The sequence below is a fragment of the Solea senegalensis genome, linkage group LG11 (genome assembly GCF_019176455.1).
Source record: "Solea senegalensis isolate Sse05_10M linkage group LG11, IFAPA_SoseM_1, whole genome shotgun sequence".
In the NCBI taxonomy this organism is placed as follows: Eukaryota; Metazoa; Chordata; class Actinopteri; order Pleuronectiformes; family Soleidae; genus Solea; species Solea senegalensis.
The window spans coordinates 20,023,779-20,050,875 of NC_058031.1; the positions used below are offsets into that span (position 1 = coordinate 20,023,779).

The window sequence follows — 27,097 nt, forward strand, 5'->3', positions numbered from 1 at the left end:
TTTTAAGCAGTGTTTTATTTTGGAAGTGTTGACAGGAAATCTGGCATTTGGTATCGTGCCCAGCTTGACTGCTGTCTGTGAGTGGTCGAGGTTTGTCAGTGTAGTGTTGACAGAGGGGCAGCATGAGACATTTCTCCACCCGGATCATGCAAGCATGGGGATATTTGGAGGAAAAATCAGTCTGACAGTTCACTCAGAGAACAGGTAAGACACAAGTCTGTGCTTCTACAAAGTCTGGCTTCCATGCATGACTTATTCTACTGTTGTTAGGAATCTTCATCACTTAATTGTGGTCGTGTGAAATACATGTCCATCCACGTAAATCAGGATGAAACCGCTGTTTAGCTTTTATGAAAGAGAACGCAGGTGATTGTGGGATTGTTGTGTTAAATGTCAGTAAAATCACAAATGCACTACTTTAACATGTCTGTTCATTTAGTGATAGTCTTTATGTGTTATTTAATTACAGTGTCAGGTCTGTGTTTATTACCATGAAACACAATGAGGCCACTCACTGTGATGAACCACTGACAGAGACACTAAATGTTATACAGAATTAAAGGCACACCACTGTGGTGTTTTTTTTGGTTTCTGTATGGGGTCAAGCACAGTTTACATGTAGGGTGAAGATGGTCACACCCTCAGCTGGTCTGTTGCCCCTATTCTACTGTTGTACTTTTACAAAATTATATAAATAGGAATTTAAGAAAATATTGGAGTGTAGCTGTTATTATTTTCTGATAATATGACCCTCAGCAGCTGGATAAAAGGTCTTTGGGGTCAACATAAGGTAACACATAGACAGAGTCAACAGACACAGTGTTTAATGTGACCCACGAGAGACAGAAGTGATGGACAAAATGACAGTCATTTATTGAAAGTCATCTCTCCCTAAACACACTGTATCTTCCTTATAGACTTGTGTTGTTTGATATGATTTTTGGGGCTGAACGATTTCAGGAAAATTACATATTATATTATATTATAACAATATTTACTGTTGTAGATTTAAAACAACATGAGTCACCTTTAAAGTAACCACTGTACTTTAATGCATTGATATCAAATATGCATGTGATGTATATTTAATGATGGCATAAAACAATACAGAAAAATGCATGATTCAATTGCAGCCCCTTTCATTTGATAATTGTTTCCTAATTTTTCAATTTTGATTTGAAAGTTTGATTAGTTGTTCAGCGAGAGTAATCTTTTCCATCCTCCAGTCCAGGTCCAACCAACCCCCCCCCCACCAAATCAACATGTTTCAGAACACTGCAGTGTAGATGGAGGTGCTCATACTCAGACTGGATTCACATAACAAGTGCTTTGTTATGTTCTCTGAGAATTTGCATTTCACCTGGGTGATTTTCATCCACTTTTACATGCACATCAGGGATCACCAGTAAACTCTACAGACTCTTTGCGGACATAATGTCTTGCCTTGTTGTACCTGATCAGTGCAGGATATAAACATATATATATATTAATATATATATATATATATATATATATATATATATATATATATATATACACACACTGTTTATGATGTTAAAAGAGTGACATCCTCTGCGTTGTAACTGCCTCCACAGAACTTGCCAGGCAGCTTTTATTTCACCATCAAAGGCTCTCTCTGTGTTTGCGTTGGACGTTTCTGTTTATGACTTGTGCCATCTGAGCAGAGAGTGTTTTCAGGAATACTCGCGAGCGTAGAGTTGCCAGGTTGTAACGGTCACTCCCAGGACATTGATCCCAGACCAGCTCCTAACTGGACTGACCCCTGTCTTTACAGTTGCTCGTGGGAAACTTTTGTCCCACTGTGGCTTTGGCTGGAACAGCCTGCTCTTGCCAGAAGGCCATCAGTGTATTAATAGGTATTTTGGCCGCTACTTTTGTCCCAACCCCCAACCCACTCCTAGCCCTCCCTCCTTTTCATAACACAAACAAGCCCGCTCCTCTCTCATGTCAAAGCACGAAAAAATAACTTGTGCTTATTTTAGGCTCAGTGTTGGATGACTGACATGTCAAGGCTGCATATTGTAAAGCATATTATTGCAAATAATAGGGAGGTGTGAGGGTTTTAGTTTGAGGGGCAGAGATTTACTTCACTGAAACATTTCAAGGTGGTTGAGCCAAGACAGAGTTCAACACAGAAGGTTTAGATGTTTATCTTATGATAATTTGCTGTTTAAACTGATCTTATCAAGCATTCATTTGAACTAGCAACGTAAAGATAAGTCATTTCAAGTCCAGTTTAGTATTGTTATTAAATAGATTTCTATTTAAAGAACCTTCCCTATGTGTACTAATTGCAAGTTTGCCAGTTCCCTGAAATCATGCTAAATCAACAACATACGTTATTATTTGTTCACAAATAAGACATATATTTATGACATAACACTTAAAACACTGTTTTTTTCTGTTTCTCATAGTCCTTTGTGGGTGATGCCAGCTTCACTGTTAGTAAAACTCAAATAAAAACAATAAGAAACCACAGGACTTAAACATAAGTTGTTTTTCTGGAGTTGTGGAATCCAAATGAACTATTTTGTTCATGGAAATTTTTTAACTACATCCCATATTTTAAACAGAGTAGATCTCTTTTTCCTCTGTGACAATTCAAAGTAAATGGGCTAAAGATGGAGCATGATGGACAAAGAATCTATGTGAATGCTTTGGTGGTGAACATGGTGTCAGGCTGACCGTCTCTGAGCACGGCATGTGTCCGCTCCCACACTGACTGAGAGGGGGGAGACTTCTATGGCTCCTGTGGTTATTGCAGCAGCAGTGATGATATTCTCCTTCCTTACTTCAACCCGCAGGTTCCGCTCGTCTGCTGTCTCTCAGGAAAGACTTCTTGTTGTTTGATAGAGATGATTTTTTGAGGGGATGGTTTGACCATCATGTCTTGGGAGTTAGGCCTCTATTCTCTGATCACTACTGGTTGTACAGCTTCTTTAACCCTGGGGACAAAAAAATACAAATGTGGGGGGAAAAACACCACTTGGCACAGCTCCAAGTTGGGGGAACTATTTTGGGTCCAGTGATGGGAAAGTAAGCAAGTCCATGATCACTCATACATGGACAGCACTGTCGCTGTAAATCCCGGGGGCTGCTGTTTTGACTTTTCACTTTTAGCGATTTACAGTACAGGACCAGACCGATGAGAGCCAGCTTTCTGCAGAAAGTAAGAAACGCTAGACTTATCAGTGGGGACAAAAGATGTGCACTCATTCACAGTGGGAAAAAAAATGAAGCACAAAGACCTGGAACAAAATTATTCATGTCCAATTAACCTCTGCATGTTTTTGGACTGTGGAAGGAAACCGGAGAACCCACGCACACACAGAACATGCAGAAAGGCCCTTGTTCTGACTGGGTCTTTTTGCTGAAAGGCAACAGTGCTAACCACTACACCACCGTGTGACCCTAGCACTGTATCATCTGCAGATTTTAATGAATAAATACCAAACTTCATTCCTGTAGCACTTTTTAAAAATGTTAAATTTTGAAACATTTGCTTAATGATAACAGCAAAATAAAACAGACTAGTGGGGGTGGAGTGGCTCAGTGGTTAAGACCCTACCTTGTGTACCAAAGACATCATGGTCGCAAGTTCGATTCCACCCCTGGCTAATTGTACTTGATTCCATTGTAAGTCGCTTTGGATAAAAGCGTCTGCTAAATGACATGTAATGTAATAGTCAGTTCAGTCATCAGTGAAATGGTAGAACTGGAGAAGCAAGACATCAGCTGACCTGAACTCCTCAGGCCAGAATTTCTGCTTTGGTTTTCAGTTTCCAATGGGATTAGCAAAAGACAAATCTGCCTATTGATCTCAACAAAAAACCTCTTGCCCTTACCCCCACGGCTGCACTGCTGCTGTATACACACAAACACTCCCTCAGTCAGGTCTGATAGTTTTACTTCACAGAGCCCATTTTCATATGAAGGATGCAGCATACAAATAAGAAAACAGGCAGAATAAGAACAACAACACCAACACACTGCAGCTTTTAACAGTGGGATTTTAACATCAACTGATGTGACAACATCTGAGAAGAAGAATTCTCCAGTTACCCCCTACCCGCTGCACTGAAGTTCTCTCTTTGACCTGTAATTGAACTCCTTTGGGGGTCATTGCTTTACAGTCTTGCGTGTGGACTCACATCACTCTCTTTTCCAGTAGCAGTGAGCAGCTAATTTTAGCCAAAAGCTTTGCTGGTGAGGAGAGCTGAGGAGATGGATCGGATTTGCTCCTGCTTTCGGACGTGCACTGAAGTTTGGACATTTTCCCTTAATTGTCAGGGACTGGAGGTGACAATGAAGTCCATCAATGCCCCGTCAGGCTTCCAGGAAATGTCCAGGAGAGCTCATGTGAGAATACAGTAGAAACATGTATGGATAATTCACAGAGAGCTAGAGGGCAAATGTCCTGCTTTCTGCATTCTCAACCCTGCCTTCACCCCTCGCCTAAATGTCCCTGTTGTTGTGAATGCCTCTGACCCAGACAGTCTACTACTGTGTGTTTCATATGGAAATAGGAAACCCTGACTTGATTCTTCATGGCTATTTTACAGTGATTATTTAACAGCTTTTTAGTGTTTGTCCACAGACATGACTCTAAATGAACAATCATGACTTTCTGTATCTTGTGGAGGTTCAGATAAGCGAGATACGTTTTATTGCTAAAGGCACAGTTTGATTTTATTCCTTTAGTAATGGACTTTTCTTGACGCCATGTGGCGTCTGTTGTGTCAGCGCAGGCAGCTTCACTTCTCCATGTGTTGTGCCATCACAACAATGTCAGCACCTTTTTTATTGTAATGAAAGCCAAGAGTTATAAGGGAAGCAATATTTGACCTTCCTTTGTATCCAAGCACACGGTGTATGCATGTTATTATTTTTGACCCCGGGCTGCTCAGTGATATAATCTTCTCCCCACAGCAGCGCTCGTCAAACACAGGTGTAACTGATAATGTTTATGATGGCCGGATTGCCTTTTTGATGCTCTTCTATTGAGGATCCAGATCTTACGCATGTAATAATAGTCATTGTTAATGTCATTAGTTTTAGCTTTGCTTTTATATTAAGAGAAAAACACGTCTGCACTTCTCCTTGATGAGTAATTGTGGGTAAAATGAGCTGTCAGTCCTTTCAAGAGCCTTTCTGTGTGGAGTTTGCATGTTCTTTCTGGGCACACAGGTTTCCTCCCACACTCCCAAAAACACCAAATGAATAAACACCAAAATATCGGTCCCCAACTGTTCCATTTTTTAGTACCCTTCCCTTGGGGTTCCAGAGTAATGGTACGGTACAGTACAGGTGGAGCTAGACCCACGACAGTCAGCTGACTGGGCGACAGAAAACCATCTCTCCCTTCTTCAAAGGGCCCCCAGTCTATTCTCATACAAAGCTTGATGTCTTGACAAGCGGCGACAAACCAAGCAGAAAACAACAAAAAACAAGTTCCTGGATGTCCTCAGCTGTTGTTTTTGTGTCGTTGTTTGGTGTCACACGACGTATCTTCCAGCGGACAGCCCGCCTATCAAGTAAAGGTACTGTTCTCAGTCAAACCGAGGGCTTTACCGTTCCAAACTGCACCAAACTGTGCCATGATGGAGACACGGCTTATGTTGGCCCTGCGATGGACTGGCGACCTCTACGTCAGCTGTGAATGGCTCCAGTGGCTCCACGACCATCATGTGGAGGATAAAATAATAGACAAAGAATATACCACATAAACTATGATAAAATTACTTCCAGCTGCTCAAACATGAAATCTTTTTGGGGGGGTTTTACATCTACTAGTGACCTCTCTTGCATTTCAGTGACTTCATATTGAGGTTGTGAGGATGTTAGACGTGTCCCCTCACTGTGAAAGCCCCTTCCACGTCCCTTTGTGTGTGTGTTAACAATGGCTTATTTTTAACCTGCTGGCCTCTTAAAACGTGCAGAGGGGAATGAAGGCAGGAAGTGGTTGCAGGATGACGGAGGAAGATAATAACCGTCCTCCTCAACCTCCATCCTTCCTCCGTCTTCCTTCGCATACAGACAGACACACACAAACACATATTCTTAAGGTTTAAGTTGCTTCGTCTGTGGATTTTCAATACAAATAAATGGAAGTAGCATGTGAGCAGATGCACATGAGTATTGGGCAGCACACACACACACACAGAGCTTTCTCTGTTTCATAGACAGATACAACAGAGAGCTCTGACAGTTTGACCTATGAGACCAAGTCAGTGTCAGTGCTGAAGCTATTGAAGTCATGACTGAGAGACAAAGAAAGAATGATATAGCTGAATTAGGGCTGGGCCATATAACTTTCTCCAATTGTAATACAACAGGGGTTCAATATCGATATCATGTTAATAAGACACATGCAATCACTTTGAATATTTTACCCCTGAACCATTATTTATTGTCTTCTGTCCATAAAATAAAATAAAATAATTATCAACATGGATTGTTTTAAAAATGTGTAAATGTGTGAAAATTATTATTATTATATTATATATTATATATATTATATTATAATTTTAGTCTATTTTGATATTTTTGTTCATTTTCTAATCCCCACTGTTGTCTTTTTAAGCAAAAATATAAAAAACTGTTCTGGTTTTTCCTCTCCAAATGTCAATATTTGATGGCTTATAGCAGCACGTCTTCTTTGATAGCAAAGTCTTGGTCTTTCTGTTGGTCTGCAGATGATTGAAATTGAATGTACTGTACTCACACGTGACCATGTGATAGTGACCACCTATTGGTGATATTTTCCCAGTCCAGCAAAGAGACGAAAGGTTAAGCCACTGCTTCTAATTCTTGGCCAGCTCTGGAGTAATTGGCTGTGTGTTCTGCTCCCTCTGCTTCGCCCGAGTGTTGTGTTTGTGGTATTTTATCTTATCTCTGGCAAACATTCCAATCTGCAGCACAACGCTCTGTGATTGTTCATTTGGAACATGTGTGTTTAAGTCTCTTAATTGCAAATGACTGATAAAATAACATTTTGTCTTTTGCAGCTGTCAGTTTTTTCTCATTGAAAGGTTTAGTTTTTTTGTTTTGTTCTCCTCTAAGCACATCTTATATCTGCTTATGTCTCTGTATGTTCTCAAATTCGTTATTACAGTTCTTCTTAGAATCCATTTACTGCATTTCCCGAAAGCTAATATCAGCATAATGTGTTCCTGCTGAACAGATTAAAAGCTTGATTTAGAATCTTTGATTTAGCCGTCTTTTACATTTATGCTGCTCATACCTCAAACAATATTAGTCTCTGGGGTCACAGCAATATCCTGTTTTACATCACAGCAGCATCTGTAGTCCATTTCATTGGGGGCAAGGGCCAATAAACCGAAATCGGGGGCAGCAAAACAGCAATGTTTGGATTTCTCATCATCTCATCCACATGGCAGATGATCCCATGGGAGCTTTATGACTCACTGTGAGGTTAAAGGATGTGGGGTGCTGCCATTCTTGAAAGGAACTGGGATAAAGACGACCAGAGGGCTTGTTTGTGTTAGAAGCTGACATCCATTCTAAGACAGCTAACAATCAGACAAGAGGAACTCCATTACTGTTATATGTGCAAGGACAACAGGGACCAGAGCAATGAGGCTTTACAGCCTGAATCATAGTTTCCACATCTGCATCCGCACAGAGGTCCACTATGGTCTGCGTGGTATGAATGTGGTCATCTACCCATGCCTGCAGTGGTCTATGTGAGCCCTTCACAGATTAGCCAGATTAGCTACATACAGTATCATATGTGTAGACATCATGTTTGCCATGATAATAATAATATGATGAAAAGAAATGTGACACCATGAACCAAAACAAGAGTACCAACTGGACTGCAAAGTGTTGTGCTACAAGGGAACATGCACACTGGACACACAGAGTCTGAGAAGTCACAAAATGTGCTTGCAATCATGTGGTTAGTCTACTCTATGTCTGATTATGCCCTCGTGTGACAGAGATGAGTTACTGAGAAAGCTGCAGCTTCGATCTGATAAAATATAGTGTATGTTCCTAAGTTCCTGCCACTCATAGACACTTACTGTATTTCCTCTCTCCAGGGTCTCTGTCTTCCCACATGCTTGTTGGAAAACAAAAGGAGAAGTTGTAGCTCAAATGCTTTTTGTATTAATTAACGCTCTGCAGCAGCTGTTGAAATGTTTAAAAGCCTAGAAGCCTTTTTTTTACCCAAATGGCCTTTGTTGCACCTTATAAAAGATATTTATGACATGAATGTTTATGTGAAGAACCTTCATTCTGTGAAAGGCTGTGCTAGACTTTTTAGCCAGATTTTCCAGTGGCTGACACGTTTTACAAATTGCTGACAAAAGCCCCCAATCAGTATGGAATCTGCAGTCACCTTTATGTGAACTCCTCAAAAATGTGATTAGAGAGGCCGACCAATGTGTCGCGTCCAATCAAATCTGATCAAAGTTATTAAAAACTCCAGTCTATTAGAAACCAGGATGGGGTGAAGGTAGTTGGGTACAGGAATACAATTCCAGTCAACCAATGAAAACAAGAAAGAGAGAGCACTACAAAGCATGTCACTACTCGAGTGTTTTTGTGATAATGACAGCAAGATTCCCAACACGGCAAGTTATGGAGTGTGAATGTGCACTAAAACCTCCAGTTTGCGCTCGCAGAAATAAAGGTTCACTTTCTAATTTCCTCCAGAATGACATGACATTGATTCGTCCCGCAACCATAAGCACCATATGAATTCTTTAGTTGAAGAAATGTGCGTTTACTTTCCGCATTTGAGCAATTCTACACTTATAGGTCAAGGTTTCTGAGGCCAAAATACTTTATATTCCTTTATTCCCTGAGGCCTGTACTACAAAACCAGATTAGTGAGGAAAACTCAGGTTTAACTCTGGGTTTTTGGGTGTACCATGATAATTCGCTTCAAAGTAAATTGCCACGGTTGCCAGTCACTTACAAGCTGCTCTGGTGCAGATTATCTGGTGCAGGATCTCTTAAGAGGGTCAGACTGTTGCTGTCCTTCCTGCATTTGGCAGCCACGAGTGTTGATTTTAACCTTGATTAAACCTCTTCATATTTGTCTGAAATAATAATAATATGTAAAATATCTCTCTCAGCTACGAGTAGAAGTACTCCTATCGGTCTTGTTTTTTTTTTATACGTCTTTTATTTTGTTTTATGCAAACATATGACACATATACGCTGCAACAATGGGCTCAGACATTTCTCCCGGACATGTGTATTGTTCTACACATGTGTATATTTTGGTTGTGTTTACCCACGATGCCTTGCGTTGTATCCACAATCACCAAACAACTTTCCTAGCAAACAAACTCAGCTCCACCTTGACCCTCACACACAATCAGTCAATATTGCACACCTGCAACCCCTCACACTCACACATGCAGATAGAGACAGAGGGACAGAAACGATCCTGGGGTCATAACATTGGACATCAGAAAAACAGTCCTTTTTTATGTGAACACACTCAGGAAATCTTTGGTTGACAACTTAGCTCAGAATCAGTTTTGTCTAATTAGGGTCCATTATAAGTTCATATGTATAATGAACTTTGGTGTGCAGACACCATCAATAAAGTAGCAGAAGACATTAAATCTTCTTCCTCTATAAATAGACAGACATGTTTTTCCTTTGTTAACCGTGTCCAAATTTCCACTTCCTTGCTGACCTGAATGCCCCATCACTGAAAGCAGTTTTTTAATGTCTATACAGCTTGGCAGCTTTTTTCATCAATGTGTGTTTTCTTCCAAAAGCAATAGAGCAGTTCCATCACCTTGATTACTGTGTGTGTGCGCTGCGAGGTGTGTGATTCATGCATACAAAAGACGCCAATTCATTACAAACATCACTTACCTTGAGCACCTTGGTTGCCAGGAGACACCGCTGTCATCTGATGAGGGTTTTTTTAAGCTTGCTACGGATGATTTTGTAATGAAGCTGCCAGTAGCATTATTGTGTGTTCTTTTGTGTTAGTATGAGTCTCCTTCATTTGCTGGATTAGGCGTTGTTTCTACAGCTGGTAACAGACAAGAAAACCGTGCATTCCAGTTCAGACCACCGAACTATTAAGCCAGAGAAAGAAATCAGCCTTTAAAGGAAAAGTGCTGCGCTTTTTGGAAGATTTCCCAACACAATCAGTAACCATGCCTTTTTTGTAGATCATTGGTTGTGGCGCTTTTATGTATTATACAGGTTTTGTTTATTTGCGGTTTACATGCATGGATGGACATTTTATTGTTATTGTCAACGCACACCATGGAAATGTTTAACAGTAGTAACGTCGCACTTGAGCAGTGGTTATCCAACTTATTGTAATAACCAGGCTGGTATATGCAGAAACAGGGCAAATTTGTCCAAGTTTGAGTCTAAAGCCCCTTTTCCACCTATGGTCCCAGCTCGCCTGGCCTTGGCACGGTTTAGTTTGGTCCACTGCAAAATAGTGACACACACAAACGAGGGCCCAGGGACTCATGAAGCAGTGTAACTGAATCATTAGAATCAGTTAATTAAGTATTTGTTCAGTACTTCCTTCATGACTGGAGCACAGACTCCGTCTGACACGGTCACTGGACTGAAATACAGCGGCAGATCGCGATCTGCAGTGCTGTCGCTAAATATTGTAACGGGTCGGGGGAGGAACCAAATGCAGCAAACGTAGGCAGACGTCGGAAATGACTTTTATTCTTCACCTTTGCAATGGACAGTTCAAAGCACGAAAGACATCATGGTCGCAATGGTCGCAAGTTCGACTCCACCCCTGGCTGATTGTACTCAGTTCCATTGTAAGTCGCTTTGGATAAAAGCGTCTGCTAAATGACATGTAATGAGGAGGGAGTGGCTAGTAGGTGATGAGAAGGAGGGAGAGACAAATACACCAGACTCCTGTTAAATATTGAGATTTTAGACATTTCCTTGGTAATTGTTGGAAATAATTGTTAGAATAACTCATGTTTTTAGGATTGTTAAGTCTTCGCCGGCTGTCTTGCTCACGCCTCTTCCTGTGATGCCACTCAGTGCCAGCAGTCTGGCGACGTCACGCATAGTATGGCCTCAGCTCGCTTGGAACCTTGCCTGAGCAGGTACTACAAAAAGTACCCCGCACCAGGTACTGTCGCTAGTGGAAAAGGGAAAAAAAAGACTATGCACAGGGAAAATGAGCAGTAATCATGGTAAAACTGTACATCAGGGGAAGGAAATGCAAACTCAACCAGTCATGATGTCACCCGTAAGAATCTGAACATTTGTTTTGAAGCCTTCAGAATCATCTAAGTTCTTTTTACAACCAGTGTAACCGCCCCCCTGGTGGATATTCAATACTTCCTTCCTGTTTGGCTTCTGGAGGAATCTGGAAGACGACACCCATTTTTTTTTGCATATGGTAAAAGGGTCATTCACTGACACTGCTGAGTTTGTATTCTCAAACTCAAGATGCAAGTCGGCTTTCAGAAGCTGCACAGGTCATACTTCCCAGAGGGGTGTGAAGCCGTTTTCATAAAGCATTTCCCCTCCATCCAAGCACGGATATTGACTCACAAACATTCTCAAAAACATCCATTACACCGAACACTTGAATACTTTGTGAGTAATAGTGTGGCAGCAGGATAGTGCATGTGCAGGACTGACGTCAATGAACTGCAGTGCACAACAACATTGTGGCTCATTAATCTGTTTAAATCGACAAAACACAATATACTTCCCATCATGCAGTTGTGAGATGGCACTTGCAAAAGCGGTTTATGAAAACACTCAGCTCCATTAACTGTTTCACCAATTGTATATTTTATTAGAAAGAAGGAAACAACTTCCAACAAGGATCAATTTTGGTGTTTTTTGTCGTCATCTTTTTCCACAACTGAGCTGACAAACAAGGCAATCTCTACAAATGTAATGAAAGCCAGAGTGGCTTGGAAGCACAGGGGACACACACTCACAATCTCAACGTGTGACAGATAAATGTTGATAGATGACCGTGTAGGAAGAGAACAAACAGAACAGACAGACATGCAGGGAGGGAAAGACTGACCAAGAGTGTGAATGAGAGGGTGTTTACTTGTTTGACACAATTTTGAATGCCATATTTCTTCCATGTCCACATGAGAGGAGAAATGAGATGAAAATCACCTTGGGTGTTGAAATAAATTATTTCTAAAAACCCAATTCCCACTGGTCAATTTGAAAGGAACTGTGTAGTAGTACAAGTTTATCAAATAGTATGTCGGGTAAGAAGTCCAACGTTTGGAAACATGGTAATGTTATTTAGTTGAAGTTTGTAGAAGAATTGAAGATAAATTCCTAAAATAAATTCATAAAATGTTGCCATGCCATGCTGTTTTTTTTTTTTTACCTGACACTTTCAGAATCAAGTGTACAGAATAAGAATAAGTTACTTAGTTATTTAATTCCCAGTTCTGCGCCCACACCACTGTAGAATTAATTGTTAAGAAATGTTGTATACTAGCTCGTTGATCTCATGGGTGTGTGCTGCTGTGTTTGTTTGTAAAATTAATAATTCAAAAGCTCTTGTTAAAAGTTAGTATGCTGTTCTAATCTATTTAAATTCAACAAAAATGTTCAGATCCTCTTTGCTGATTTTTCAGTCATTATTGCGCCGCACAGGTTCAAATATGCAAGGCTTGATTTCAAGGTTTGTATATACTGTATCTGTATATGATACTTTTGCTGTTCATTTCACTTCTGTCTCATTAGTTTCACATGAAGTCAGTTGTACGTATAATAATGTTACATGTTTATGTGAGGACATGTTGCTATGCTATTTGAGTGTGCAAAATACCATGTAGAGCATTTTTAATCAACTGGTATTTGTAATAATAGCTAGCCCGAGATACGTTTTTTGGTACAATTGCTCATTTTGGTGTGAAAGAGGCTTATGGTGCACCTTTTCGATGTGGACATGGAAGATTCAGTTGCAATGCAGTAACAGTACATAATTGATTCCATGTAACACTGCCGGTTGATTTTCTAGTTGCTAGAAGCTGCAGCACGACTGCAGATGTGTGTGATTTGTTTCATCTCTAAAGGAGGAGTCTGGGGAAATCATGTTTATCTGATTGCTTGTACAGATTTTAAATTAGGTGTGTGTTTTGTGGATACAAATGAATAATTGAATCATGAGACCAGTGAAGCACCAACATTTCGTTTCTGTTAAGTCTTGTTTATGTCTGGTGCTCTGAATCACCCCGGTGAATAATTAGAGGTGATGACCCTGGAGAAAATCAGGGACAAAAGGATTGTGATGAAGGAAATACAAAAGCACTGGCCTTTTAGTTTGTATTGTTACCAAAAAGCAAAAGGAGCCAACACACTTGGCTGCAGTTGACAGATAGATTGTACGTAGTGTTCATTGGTGACAATGGCCAACGTCGAGTTCTGCCAAGGTATTCTAATGCAAGATTGTGTGTGTCCTTGGGTTTTCAATATCATGGCTATGTAACAATGTATTGCTAGACACAACTGTGTACATAGCAGATAGAACAACATTCATTGTTTGGTGCCTAATGAATGGAGATGTAATTACAAATGAATGTGTGTTTTGAATGTCTCTGTGTGCAGTTGTCCATCATTTATAGAAGGGGTTTCCCACCTTTTTTACTATACAGGCGGGAAAGCAGTCATCAAATTTGCAGCAGTCCGCAGTGGGTGGGTGATAGAAATAAATAGATAAATCAGGCTTGACGGATGCACACAACACATGAATAGCAATACAGCAATCTCTCTCTCACACACACACACACACACACAGAAATCAGCGCAGTTATGTTAAAAGATTATGTTTCATTGTAAAGCAGCTTGCACTCTGCCCTGTCTCTCTCTTTGTGACTAACACAGCTTCAATAAATCCAACTGTCCTTGTCCTCGTCGTCTTCTGCTTATCCAGGCCCGGGTCACGGGCGCAGCATACTTAGCAATGAAGCCCTGACAGCCCTTTCCCCAAGCCACTTCCGCTAGCTCCTCTGCGGGGATCACAAGGCTTAAACTAACCGAGAGATATAATCTCTCCATCATGGCCCTGAGGTCTCTTCCCTGAAAGACATGCCTGAAACACCTCCAGGAAGCATCCTAACCAAATGCCCGAACCACCTCAGCTGGGTCGTCTTGTGGAGGAGCAGTGGCTCTACTCCAAGCCACTCACTCTATCTTTAAAGGCCTGTACATAATTAGTTTGTTCTGTCAAGGTGGCAAGAACAAGAACAAAGTTAGTTCTGGCCAGGACATTTCATACTTCACAAGAAACTCGAGTGCAGAACTTTGGGGAAGTTTCTGCTTTTCTACACGAACCACTTCAACCATAGTTGTCGGACACCACACAAGAAAAAAGTTCTGCGCGGGTGATGTTTCGAGAACAAGCTGTGAGATCTCCTAAACCAGAGCTGCGAGAACCCTGCAGAGGAAACTCATTTCAGCCGCCTGTATTTGCGGTCTTATTCTTTTGGTTATTACCCAAAACTGGTGATCAGTGGACAGCTTCGCCTTCCGGGCTTCGCTCCCTCATCACCACAACAGACCGCATCACTGCTGTCACTGCCCCCCGATCCAATGCCCCGATCCTGCCTCAAGTGTATGAGTTTAAGTAAATCCAATTAACTTTATCCATAAAACATTCATATTGAAATACAGTCCATGTTATCATCTGAATTATAACTTGAACAGCAGGAGATGACAATATTCAATTATATTCCCATTCAGCCAGTTCTCTTCCAGAGTAGAGCAGGGACACAGAGTTCATTCCGTAAGCAGCTGAATTAACAGATATGTATTGATGCACGTGTTGTCATTACTCACACTTGCTGTGAGGAAGCCACAGGACTTGGAGTGTTTGGTCTGGACAGAGTGATGCTGAATTATAAGTCCTTTCCTCCTCTTTACAATGACAAATTTTGGCAACAAACTAGCTATTTTTCCTTTGTTTTTCTTTCCATTTTAACTGCACGGTGCATTTAAGGCAGATATAGGGTTGCAGCAGGAGCTGCTCACAGCCACAGTGGTCCTCATTTATCAAACATGTGCACCATAAGCAGGTGTATGCTCATTTCCATGCAAAGATCAGCATTTATCATTATGGACGTTGTGCGGTCAAATCTCACGCCAGCTCAGACCAGGTGTACACAAGTTTGATAAATGAGGACCAGTGAGACTGTGGTATATTTTATAAACTTTTAAGGAAATTCATTTGCTAATTACATTTTAAATGAATAGAAATCCCTCCCTGTGATATGTTATTAAAAGGAAAGTGAAGGTTCTAGTGAAATCCACACTTTCTGTCCAAAGAAAAAGATGTCAGATGTTTGTGTTATTGCAGATATTAGCTGTGACAGGCTGCTCAGGGACAAAGACAATTCATTTCAAATATCTTTGTTTTTGTTTTACATTGCATGTGTGCTAAATCATACAGCTGTACTGTCTGTTGATTTCAGTCTGTTGACTAATTGCTTCTTGGCACGGAGTTAAACAAGAAGATACAATACGACGTTCATGTCTGACCATTAATTAAATATAAAGCTGTAGCGAGAGACTGATACCTGGGATTACAGCTCGTCTGACACTACAAGATAACAAACCTTCACAAAAGCGGAGGTTTACAGGGGTTTTCACAATACTCTTCACAGATTAAATCAAACAAAATCCACAACATGCTGAAAATGTCTGATTTGCCTTCCCATCATCAAATCATGTGTCACTGCAAACAGTTAGTGAAAGGTGGTATTTTGCCTCCAATGTTTAAATAATCACCTTTGTGTCTGGGAGTGAATCAGGAGAGTTTACTTCTCTACAATCTGACACTGAACATTATGCACTAAATGAAGCATAAAATGCTCACCCGAGTGTGATTAATCACAAAGCTGTCTCTGTGTTAAATCTGGACTTCTTACCTCCATAACTTGGACATGAAACTGCTGTGCTGTGCATTTCTTTCTGCATGTGAATAAGTAGAGCAGGTACAATGAGCTCTTTTTTTTTGTATAATTTAAGACACTGTATCCAGAAAACCCCTCACACCCCTGACACACAGTGTTTTCTACATTTCCACTTCCTTTATATGCCCATCTCTCTTCCCTGTTCTGTTATCCAAAGTGTTTTCACTACTGTGGCCTCACTGAAGAACTTTCTGACTTCCGTTTCAACCATAACCTATTTTGCTGCTAAAGGTTTAGCCACTTTCTATTTCATATTTCCTGTTTTAAATTCCATTTCTCTCCGCTGTTATCCCTTGACAGCATCTATTTTTGGACAGCCCAAAATATATGATTTTCTTATACTGCACTATAAAAATAAATTAAAAAAAGAATATGTGTCAGATTTTTCATTCAATACTAAATTTGACGTCTGAAATTAGCGCCTGACATAAAAGACACAGGACAGTTTTCCTCCTCATCAATAAAGGAAATTATCTTTTTTCTGCCTGGAATTATTAATATACTATTGCCACTGTAACCTATTTCTCTCTTCTGTATCATTGTATGTATCTATCACCCCTTGTTTGGCTCATTAAATAGGAAACACTGACAGGAACTTGCTCCCCTTTTTTGCCCCAAAATGTTTCTCTGACCCTTAGTGGACGTCGAAGAGGAATGACCACTGGAGCATGCACTTCCTGTCCAGATAGATGAGAAAACATACATACTGTAAATAAACATGCAAAGCCATGGCATCGCACACGTACGCTGTGCAAATTGCAACTTCAATAGTTTATATGCAGAATATTACACTTTAAATAACTGTATATTAAGGATATTATGTTTTATGGGGATTTGTCTATCTGTCAAAAAGTTAGACATATTTTTTAAGCTTTTTCTTTATGTGTATATAAAAAAATGCATAAAATATCTTAAATTGACAATGTTTTTATTCTTTTTTTTCATTTTCAGAGACATGTGGAGGACTCTAATAATATCACTGATAGTTGCCCTGGTGCTGGGCCCAGAGGTGAGTACAACTAATTGATCATCCTTCTTCTACTTCTTCTTCTTACACATGCTTTTAGAAGTACTGTCTAATGTAAAGATTAAATAACTAAAAATTAAATAACACCAATTCTACCAAATACACTTGGACACAGTGTTAAATTAACTCTTTTCACAGTGTTCATTTAACACTGCAAAATGTACTGTGTAGCCAGTGAAGTCACACCTCTGTTGTGTAGAAGGATGGGACCACATTCACTTGGAGGCAGTCTCCATGTAAGTTCTGAGAGAATGTGTAAAACAAAGAGGTACAATAAAAAGTAATGAAATATGACATATAACAAGAAAGTCACTGGGGAGACACACTCTTATAGACAAGGACACCCACGAAAGAGGACATAGAGGAACCATGACTGAATCAAATGTCTGTCTAGTAAAATAGTGGACAGCTAAAATACATTTTGAGTAACTATACATAAAAATAGTTCAACTATATGACTGAAATGACCAATGCTGTTACTGCTTGTAGATTAAATGTGTATTTTTATACGCAGGTGTCCCAGGCGGAGGACGTGGGCTCCGTGGTGGTGGTTGAAAAAGAAGTGCACGGGCAGCAGGAGAATTTCAGCGACATATCCACAGTGCTAGGAACGACCCGACACCAGATCCTGGCCGCTCAGTTCGAGTGTTACCTGAAGATAATCTCGGATCCACCGCGGACAGATGAAGGTGGGAAGTGTGTTTTGGTTATAAACAAATCATAGTTTCAGCTGTAATGTCTCCTGAATGGTCTTTTTTTAGGGTAGGGTTTATTTTTGTTCCAGTGCATAGAACATTTCTGTATTCCCGTAACACTCGATAAAATAATAATAATAATAATAAAATCATAATAAAAGTTTTCTAATGGCAGGAAAACGAGTCACTGCATGAGACACATGGTCTAAAAGGCTTATTCCGCTTCTCTTTAATTAATCATGGGTGATGTTTTTCCGTAACATGAAATAAACCAAGTATATTTACACCATATATAATAAACCAACCAGTGTTTCTAGTCTACTGGGATTTGCAGAAATGCAGTCTAATATTCAGGACAGGGTTGTCATTAGTTTATAATCACCTGAAAACTAAAACTAGGGTTTTAATATTTTTAATGGGACATTGTGCTGATAACTCTTTTTTAATAGCAGCAGATTTAGATATATGAAGTGCTGGCTGTGCTGTGTATTAACAAAGAGTGAAAGAGAGATGGAGAAGGAGAGAGGGAGGAAGTGAGTGTGAAAGAAAGGAAACTTGCCCTTTGTCTCTTTACCACTACTTCACTTGCTCAGTACTCAGTAGCTGCCTTTGAAATGTTATTTTGTGCTCCGTTTCCCAACATGCCACTGTGCAGCCTGGTACCGCCAGGCTTCCGTCTATTGTTGACGGCCGAGCCGCAGTAAGGGCACGTGGTTTATGTAGGTGTAACGCCGTTTATGTTCAGTAGATAATCTATGACTCATTCAGTCTGGCAGTTTATTAAAAATCTAAAACAAGTGCCTACCTTTTATGATTCTCAGTTGATGTGGGCCGCCGACAGCACGGACTCATTAAACAACGCGCACTGTTAAAATCTCATAAGTCCTTACAGCCATGTTGTGGTTAGTTTGTTTCTTTAAAAAAACAAAATAACATTTAAAGCAAGGTTTCTCAGTCCACTGCCCTGTATGTTTTTAGAGGTTTCTCCGCTCCAACACACCTGATTCAAATGAACAGCTCGTTATCAGGTTTTTGCAGAGCTTGATAACGAGCTGATTTGAATCAGGTGTGTTGGAGCAGGGAAACTTCTAGAACATGCAGGACTGTGGCTCCACTGGAGCAAGGCTGAGTTACCCTGCTTTAAAGCCTTATACACAGCACTTTGTTTTCTTTTTAACAATAAAAGGCAGGTTAACCCTTAGAACACAGAGCATTTTGGCTGCTTTTTAAACATACAGTATATACAGAGGGTATTATATCCTTAGGCAATTTGATGAAAAAAAATCATCAAGTATATAAGTACACCTGAGCAATAAGTACTCAAAATGTTTATAATCGGATTGAATTCGAGAAATTTGGAAATATGTCACAGTTCAAAGTTCACTTGGGTTGTTTTTTTTTTTTAAATCAACAAAACAAAATGAAAAATGGTCTATTTTGTGACTTCTGCACAATTATTGCTACTAAAAATGTGACATAAAATGAATCATAACTTTGATTCAACAACACATAAGACAAAAAGAACGCTCAAAATGACCCGACCCCCATTCTTAATAGAAGAGCACAGAGGAAAAGAAGTTGATATTAAACTAGGGTATTTTACATCATGCTGTACATTTATCACAATCCATCGTCATTTATCACTCTCTCCTCAACCCCAACCTCATCATACAGAGTCACACAAACACAAAAACAATAATCTAGAAATACATAAAGGCACATGAAGTAAAAATAGTGACAATAATCAATAGAAAATAAATGGATACATCACTAAATAATGTGTTGCATAAAGACATACAACAACTAAATATGTACTAATAAACATACTGAATACTGAAATCACAGTCAACAGTATAATAATGGCAGTGGCAGTTACAGTCAGCCATTTTGCATGTTTCACAGTTCTGTTTACAGAAGGTTTAGGCCTGTGATGTCTAATAAAAGGAGACTGGGTTTTGTCTTTTATTATGCTGACACTGGAATTGATGCAGCCATAATAAAAAAAAGACATTATGAGTCCAGTTTTAGCTTCAGATATTAGTTTCTACTTCTGCTAATGTTAAACATTTTCATACAGAGGATTTATTTCTATCCAGTTCTGTGTGATGTCCATTGTGATTTCCTTTGATTAAAAAAAGAAGATCAGGGTGTTTGGCATGAGCAGGGGTGTTGTCGCCTCAGTTCCTCACCAGAGATCAGCACATCCCACGCAAACACAGAAAAATGGACACGACAGGGTTAGTTGCGTTACATGGGCAAACATCGCTGTGAAATTAATGGGTTATAATTATGCCGTATAATTACACAGATTTCATAATGAACAGTTCTTGTTTGTGCCATTGTTGTTGCAAACAGACAATGTATGACTAACCATCTTGCCAAATTTAAGTGTTTAAATATTTGTTTTCAAATCATGTACTGTAAAATTCAGCAACAATCTGTCCTTTGTGATGCTGGGGGCGTGTCCACTGGAGGAGGCACACACACACAAACTTGTTTTTATATCTTAGTGAGGATATAAATCTTAACTATTACAACAAGGTGCCTAACAATAACCCTTAACCAAGTCTTAGCCCTGAAAAGGCCCTTTAAAGTTAAGGCCAAATCTACCCACAAGGTCAAAATGTCCTCACAAAGATATAAATGCATGTACACACACACACACACATCCACACACATGTTTGCACAGTATTCATAGTAATTGACATAATGCATTCCTTTACCCTAATCTTAACCATCTAAGGGGTGACAGAAGTTTTTTGGGTCCTCACAAAGATACCTATACAAGAACACTGCAGACCAAAGCAGCAGAACACGGCTGTCCGTCAGTGTTTGTACCGAGAATAAACACAAACGCTCCAGTATCAAACCACTTGTTTAACAAGCACGTAGACAGTGACTTTTTCACCATTTTGGTCGCAGTTCAAGGACATCATGTACACAAACACAGAGCCGCAGTCCTCCAAACTCTCTCTTTCTCTCTTCCTCTTTTTCTATCAGTGGCACCTGCAGCTTCACAGCAGGAGTCTGCTCATCTTCCTGTTCTTCTTCTCTGTTTCAATTCAATTCAATAAAGGGTCAGAACCTTCCTGTGTATTTTTGGCATTGAGGCTACAGTACCTCAGCTCACTAGCAAACCAAAGGCAGTAGAGGAGGAGCAGTGTTTTCATATTGTAACAGTGTCAGGGGAGGAGTCACGTTTTTAGACACGCCTTAAAAATCCTTAACAGAAGACTTGAGAGAAACTGTTGTGACTCTTTGTAAGATCTTTATGCTACAGTTGTGATATTCAACATTAAATTATAGCTTGTTTAATTAAAATTGTCCCCATGTTATTATTTACTTAATTCGCTATATGTGCATTCAGTTTGCATCATAATTCTGTTTTTTGTTTCAAACTATACATCATATAGTATCCAAACAAACACTTTTACTTTGAAAGTCTATGAAATATCATCACACTTTTAGTGATTGCAGTGTCATGATTGAATATCATGTTATTATTTCGAGGTCAAGTTGCCCACCCACTACTGATCAGCTGTTTTTAGACTGGCCCCTTCTTGACCAGACTAGATGCTCACTGGCCCTCAGGTGCTTTGAGTGTGAGACCCCTGCTTTACACACACGTTAAGCTCTGTAAGTCCATGTTGCTGCTTCCTGCAGGTACATACTGTAACCGTACGTGGGACGGCTGGCTGTGCTGGGGGGATTCTGGTCCAGGGACTGCCATGCAGATGTGTCCTGCATACTTTCATGACTTTGACCCAGCTGGTGAGGCCTTAACACACACACACACACACACATGAAGAACCACATACAGTCCAGATGTGAAGTGTTTGGTTAGTGGCATATTATTTTGTTTCTTCAGCACTTTTTGAGATAAAGTATATGACAGGGTTTACATCAGTGTAGTGTGTAATTTTGTGTAAGATATTTCCTTTTACAAACATGGCGCCTAAAGTTTTGGGACTGAAGAGGATGTTTCTCTCAACCATGAAAAAACCCTCTGTTTCTTGAATTTAAGCACCAATTTCTGTATTAAAGGTACAGTGTGTAAAAAAAAAGAAGAAAATGACTGAAAGTGAAAATAAAATAATCATACTTAATGTTTTAAAAAGTGTACACATCCCTTGACTGTGTGAATTGTTGTTTTTCATTTCCCATGATTGAGCGTTTGAAAGGTGATTTGACAGATATTCAGGGGCAACATGCTACTTCACCAATACATTTTACACACTGTACCATTAAAAAATAAAGTCCCAAACGTCCAAATATCAGAAAGTCTTAGAAAGAAGAAAGTCAACTCATGCAAAGTTCATAAATAAGACCAGATTTCATTTACTGTGAGTTTTAAAATAGTCTTTTTTGCACCTGAGGTCACCGAAATCGAACAGCTATGAATATTTTCACAAGTTTTAATGTTGTATTCAACAGAGAAGGTTACCAAAGTGTGTAATCCTGATGGCCAGTGGTTCCATCATCCAGAGAGCAACAGAGTGTGGACCAACTACACCCAGTGTCAGGCCTACACCAAAGATAAACTCAAGGTAAAACACAATGGAGTGAGAGTTCTGTGTATGAAAATCAACAACTTTAGATTACTGCTGTTAAGTCCAGCACTTTTGCTTGAGTATTTTTTTGTTAACTGTGAAAGGGCAAAATGCAAAGTGCAACAGCGCACTTATGCATCGGCATGATGTGGAAATCTAAGCCGACCACAGGAAACAACACCAGAAGGGTGTTTAACAGATGTTGATATCTGATCTTCAGAAGTTACACGACACATGCTTGGATCTCATACAGAAGAACATGACCCCGCAATTAAACCGCAGTCTACACTCGGTGAATCACACAGGAGAGCATAAACTACTGCAAACAACTCGCTCTATTATGTTTTTTATTATCTTCTTTGTAGATCTGATCAAATTCCGTAACAGCCAGATCATGTAATGTTCTTGTGGTCTTTTAGTTGTCCGTATTTTCTTTCTATGCAACAGTTAGACATAATAAAGGAAAACTAATTTCTCCCTTCATCCTCATATTATATATCTAGAATCTACAGATCCAGATCTTTTAACAAAGTCAAAGAAATAGAAATTTCACTTTAATGTATCTAAATACATAACCAGTCAGGAAACACATAATTGTTCGCACATGTTCCCTGTACGGAGGTTTCCTTATGTAAACACCAACTGTTTTTAATGTAATCTCTATTTATCATGTTATTATATCGTTCTGTCTACAGTTTGCCATCAGTCTCTACTACCTGGCTATGGTGGGTCATGGTCTGTCTATTGTCTCGCTGATTATCTGTCTGATCATCTTCTCCTACTTCAAGTGAGTCTAATGACAGTTTTCTTGTGTCTGGTCTGATTGACCTTGTGTTTTACCTTTTCTGTCATATTTGTTGCCTTTGGAGGGCAGTGCGTGTCAAGGGCAGCAGTTGCCATAAAAAGTACAGCACTCTACTAGTACTATTTATTGCATTTTACATTACATTACATGTCATTTAGCAGACGCTTTTATCCAAAGCGACTTACAAAAGTGCATTTAAACATTTGGGTACAAATAAGAGCTAGAAGTAAGTACGAGCTTCAAGTAGAACAAACTATGAAGTGCTAGTCATAAGTGCAATTTTTTTTTTTTTATTGCAGTGTCTTAGTTGTCTGTTGTCTGGTACAAGTTTTTTATGTTTACACTACTTTTCTCATGCTCTAATTGGTCCTGGAAGGTATGTATTCAATGTATAGAGTATGTAATGGAATATTCATGTGAACATTTAAAAGCCAATAACTAATAAATGATTGCTTCTGTCTTTTAGGAGTCTCAGCTGCCAGAGAATCTCCCTCCACAAGAACATGTTCCTCTCCTTCATCTTTAACTCCATTGTCACAATAATGTGGCTCTCGCTCACTGCCAATAACCAGACCATAAACGCCAGCGACCCGGTGAGCCGCTGCATCATATATCATATCGTAGAGACACTAATGGATTACAGTTCACTATGTATTTATCTCACACACACATGGCTGTAACGACATAAAAAAAGAGTGGAAGTGGGAGTTCATTTCCATCATGACACATTTAAAGGTTTTACTGTTTCCTGTTCCTCAGGTGGGCTGTAAAGTCCTGGCCGCATTGATTCAATATGCATCCATTTCCAATTACTTCTGGATGCTGTGTGAAGGCATCTACCTCCACACGCTCATCATCGTGGCCGTGTTTGTTGGCGAGCAGCAGCTCTTCTGGTATTACGTCCTGGGATGGGGTGAGTGAGTCTGGAGACGTTTCACTGCCATGTTCCTGTGGTGTTTTAGTGTGAGATGCTTCCATCTTGTGGTCATGTTTGGGTAGTAATTCTTTCAAAATAAAATACACTTTTCTGCATTATCTTTCATTTTAGTAGTAATTATTTCAAAATAAAATACACATTTTTATGTTATCTTTCATTTCAGTAGTAATTATTTTAAAATAGAATACACATTTTTAGGTTATCTTTCATTTCAGTAGTTATTCTTTCAAAATAAAATACACATGTTTATGTTATCTTTCAATTTAGTCAAAATACACATTTTGTAATCTTTCATTTTAGAAGTAATTCTTTCAAAATAAAATACACATTGTTATCTTTAATTTTAGTAGTAATTATTTCAAAATAAAATACACAAGTTATGTTATCTTTGATTTTAGTAGTTATTCTTTCAAAATAAAATACACATTTGTTATCTTTCATTTTAGAAGTAATTATTTCAAAATATACAGAAAATATTAACTTTCATTCTAGTAGTAATTCTTTCAAAATAAAATACACATTTTTATGATACCTTTCCTTTTAGTAGTAATTCTTTCAAAATAAAATGCACATTTTGTTATCTTTCATTTTAGCAGTAATTCTTTCAAAATAAAATACAACATTTGTGTTACCTTTGAAGCTGCACAAAAGGCTGATGATTGCACATGGGACAATATACAGCACATCATTTACTGATGTACTGTAGACAAAAGTTTATTTGCTGTCAAAGCAGACATCATTTCTATCTCTCTCTTAGTCCACAGGGGCATGATAGAGGCTCCGCAGTGGAGCTTTATATAATGTAAACCATTTATGTAATTATGCTATATGGGTGTATAAATGCAGCTTCACAGGTAGCCTATATATTTTACTGTGCTGAAAGCATCCATTTTCCAACATCAAAAATGTAATTGTGACAGCTGTGTGTTCTGTGCAAGTGTTCTTTTCATGAGAAACTCTCATCCAGGCTTTCAGCTGTTGTGCCTGTGCAACCATTTTCAGCCAGCACTTATGCTTTAGAAGTTGAGTATCTTATGTCTCTTGAAAGCTCACATATTTTTATGACATTTTTTCATTAGTAACCATCCTGTAATGAGCATGGCACGTCATTCCTTTATTTTTAACTCAGTCATGGAAAATATTGCAATGAGAGGGTGGATCTTACCGTCAGTCACACCACACCCTAAAGCACATAATGATTAATTGTCTATTTTATTCAAAATGGGACTATAATTTAAAAAATAATGACAATTTTGAAGAAGACTTCAAACTGTACTGAAGAAGGAGTATTTCCTCATCGACTAACATAAAAAACTATGGACTAAAATGGACCTCGCTTTTCATGTGGTGGAGGTTTGAAAGAGTTCAACATTGGCCCCAATTTCTCTACCCAAAGATTTCACCGATTTCTAAATGCAGTCGATGTGTACAGAGCCAGATTTCCATACTGCCACTCTTGGCTTACGAATGGTGAGACATGAAAATGGCATCAAACTCCACATCTCAACTCTTTTCCCTTCATTGAATGAGCGTGAATACAATGTTAAATTACACCTTTAAAGGGGACATATTATGCCAAATCAACTTTTTAACCATTTTAATACTGATATTTGGGACTCTGGGGGCCCTACCAGTCGCCAAAGTGTGGAAAAACAATACTCAGTCATGTTTTCGTGGTTCCGCTTAGTGTAAGTATAGGCGATAAAACGCTCGATGTTGAATTCCCTGCGCTTATGACGTCAGCATGCGCATTTCACCGCGAATGTTACCGCCCCACCAGTACGTTTACTTCGCAAGCTCCACCTTAGCTCCACCTTGTCCCTGCGAGAGTGCAGGCGAAGGGAGGAAGAGCGGTATTATGTCAACGTGGAGGGACAAGTGTGCTGTTGGTGGCTGCACAGTGGAGCACAGTGTTTTACAGAGGATTTTATATATGAAGCTAATGTGCCGGACAAAGTCAGCAAACTTGTGTTCGCACCACTTCGCATCAGACTGCGGCCAGTGGTCGCCGTATTTAGTCAGGGGACGTATTTCACCGACGTACAAACACACACATTGTTAAGAAAAGATCACATAGAGCTCATAACTGACCATTCTGACACGTCCTAATTAAACATATTTGTTCAGTACGTCCTCCATGACCGGAGCACAGACTCAGTCTGATACAATCACATAAAGCAGCTGTTTATGCAGCTCGCCGCTGACGATCAGCGGTGCTGCACTCTCTGTGCAGCGGTGCTACACTCTCTGTGTCACCGATAGCCTAAACTGCGGCGTGCTGAATAAACTGTATGTTGCTGTATCAGACCGGAGACTGTCTGATACAGCGGTAGCGCGTTACACGGTGATCGCCAGCTCGCCGGAGCACCGGAGGTGGTCAGCGGTGGTGAGGTCTCCGGAGCACAGTCTCCGGTCTGATACAGCAACATACAGTTTATTCAGCGCGCCGCTGGCGATCAGCGGTGGTGATCAGCAGTTCTGTTCATAAGTGTTTTTAACAGATTTACAGTTCGGCACTGTTCGGCTCGATCCTTATGTAGGACGTCTCTTCCTGTGACGGCACTCTCGCTGTTTTCTGCGCACGCTGCCATGTTGATATTGTCAGAGAACTAGTGGAGGGAGGGGGAGACGAATAGAGCTGTAAAGCGCTGTAAAGAGGACAAATCAGAAACCCCCTGGAAGAAGTGGGTGTGTGTTTGCCTGTGTCTCATTTGCATATAAAGGGACCTTGCACGAAAACCGAGCCTTCTGAAAGGGGCGGGTTTAGCAGGGTTATTGAACTACTATGATTCTTCATCCTTATGGTATTTTGACCAAAGCATGTCACTGACATGTTCATTAGGACACCAGGGAACTATTTTAATGGGGGAAATAGGGTATAATATGTCCACTTTAAGATGTTAACTCATCATGTTTGTGATGTAGCTGGAAATCTCAGGATGTAATTCAGATTCTTCTGTCTCTCTCTCCTTCCTCTCTCTCCGTCTTTCATCCCCAGGTTTCCCCATCGTTCCTGCAGCGACATATGCTGTGGCTCGCGGGTTATTCTATGACGACACGTAAGATGAAGCTCTGAGATAATTGTACATGTTACACATGTTTACTCCCCTGAATCTCAAGA

General features: G+C 39.7%; 1 protein-coding gene across 1 annotated transcript in view; it reads left to right on the plus strand.

The window, feature by feature from the left end:
* The first annotated feature begins 90 nt into the window (after positions 1-90).
* The window catches only part of calcrl2 (calcitonin receptor-like 2), a 29,654-nt gene continuing 2,647 nt past the window's right edge, over positions 91-27,097 (plus strand). Inside the window, exons 1-9 of the mRNA XM_044039207.1 lie at positions 91-204; positions 16,914-16,971; positions 17,504-17,678; positions 21,348-21,455; positions 22,119-22,231; positions 22,930-23,021; positions 23,506-23,632; positions 23,799-23,952; positions 26,975-27,035. Coding sequence (XP_043895142.1) covers positions 155-204; positions 16,914-16,971; positions 17,504-17,678; positions 21,348-21,455; positions 22,119-22,231; positions 22,930-23,021; positions 23,506-23,632; positions 23,799-23,952; positions 26,975-27,035 — 938 coding nt within the window. The 5' untranslated portion in view covers positions 91-154. The remainder of the gene's footprint in view (positions 205-16,913; positions 16,972-17,503; positions 17,679-21,347; positions 21,456-22,118; positions 22,232-22,929; positions 23,022-23,505; positions 23,633-23,798; positions 23,953-26,974; positions 27,036-27,097) is intronic.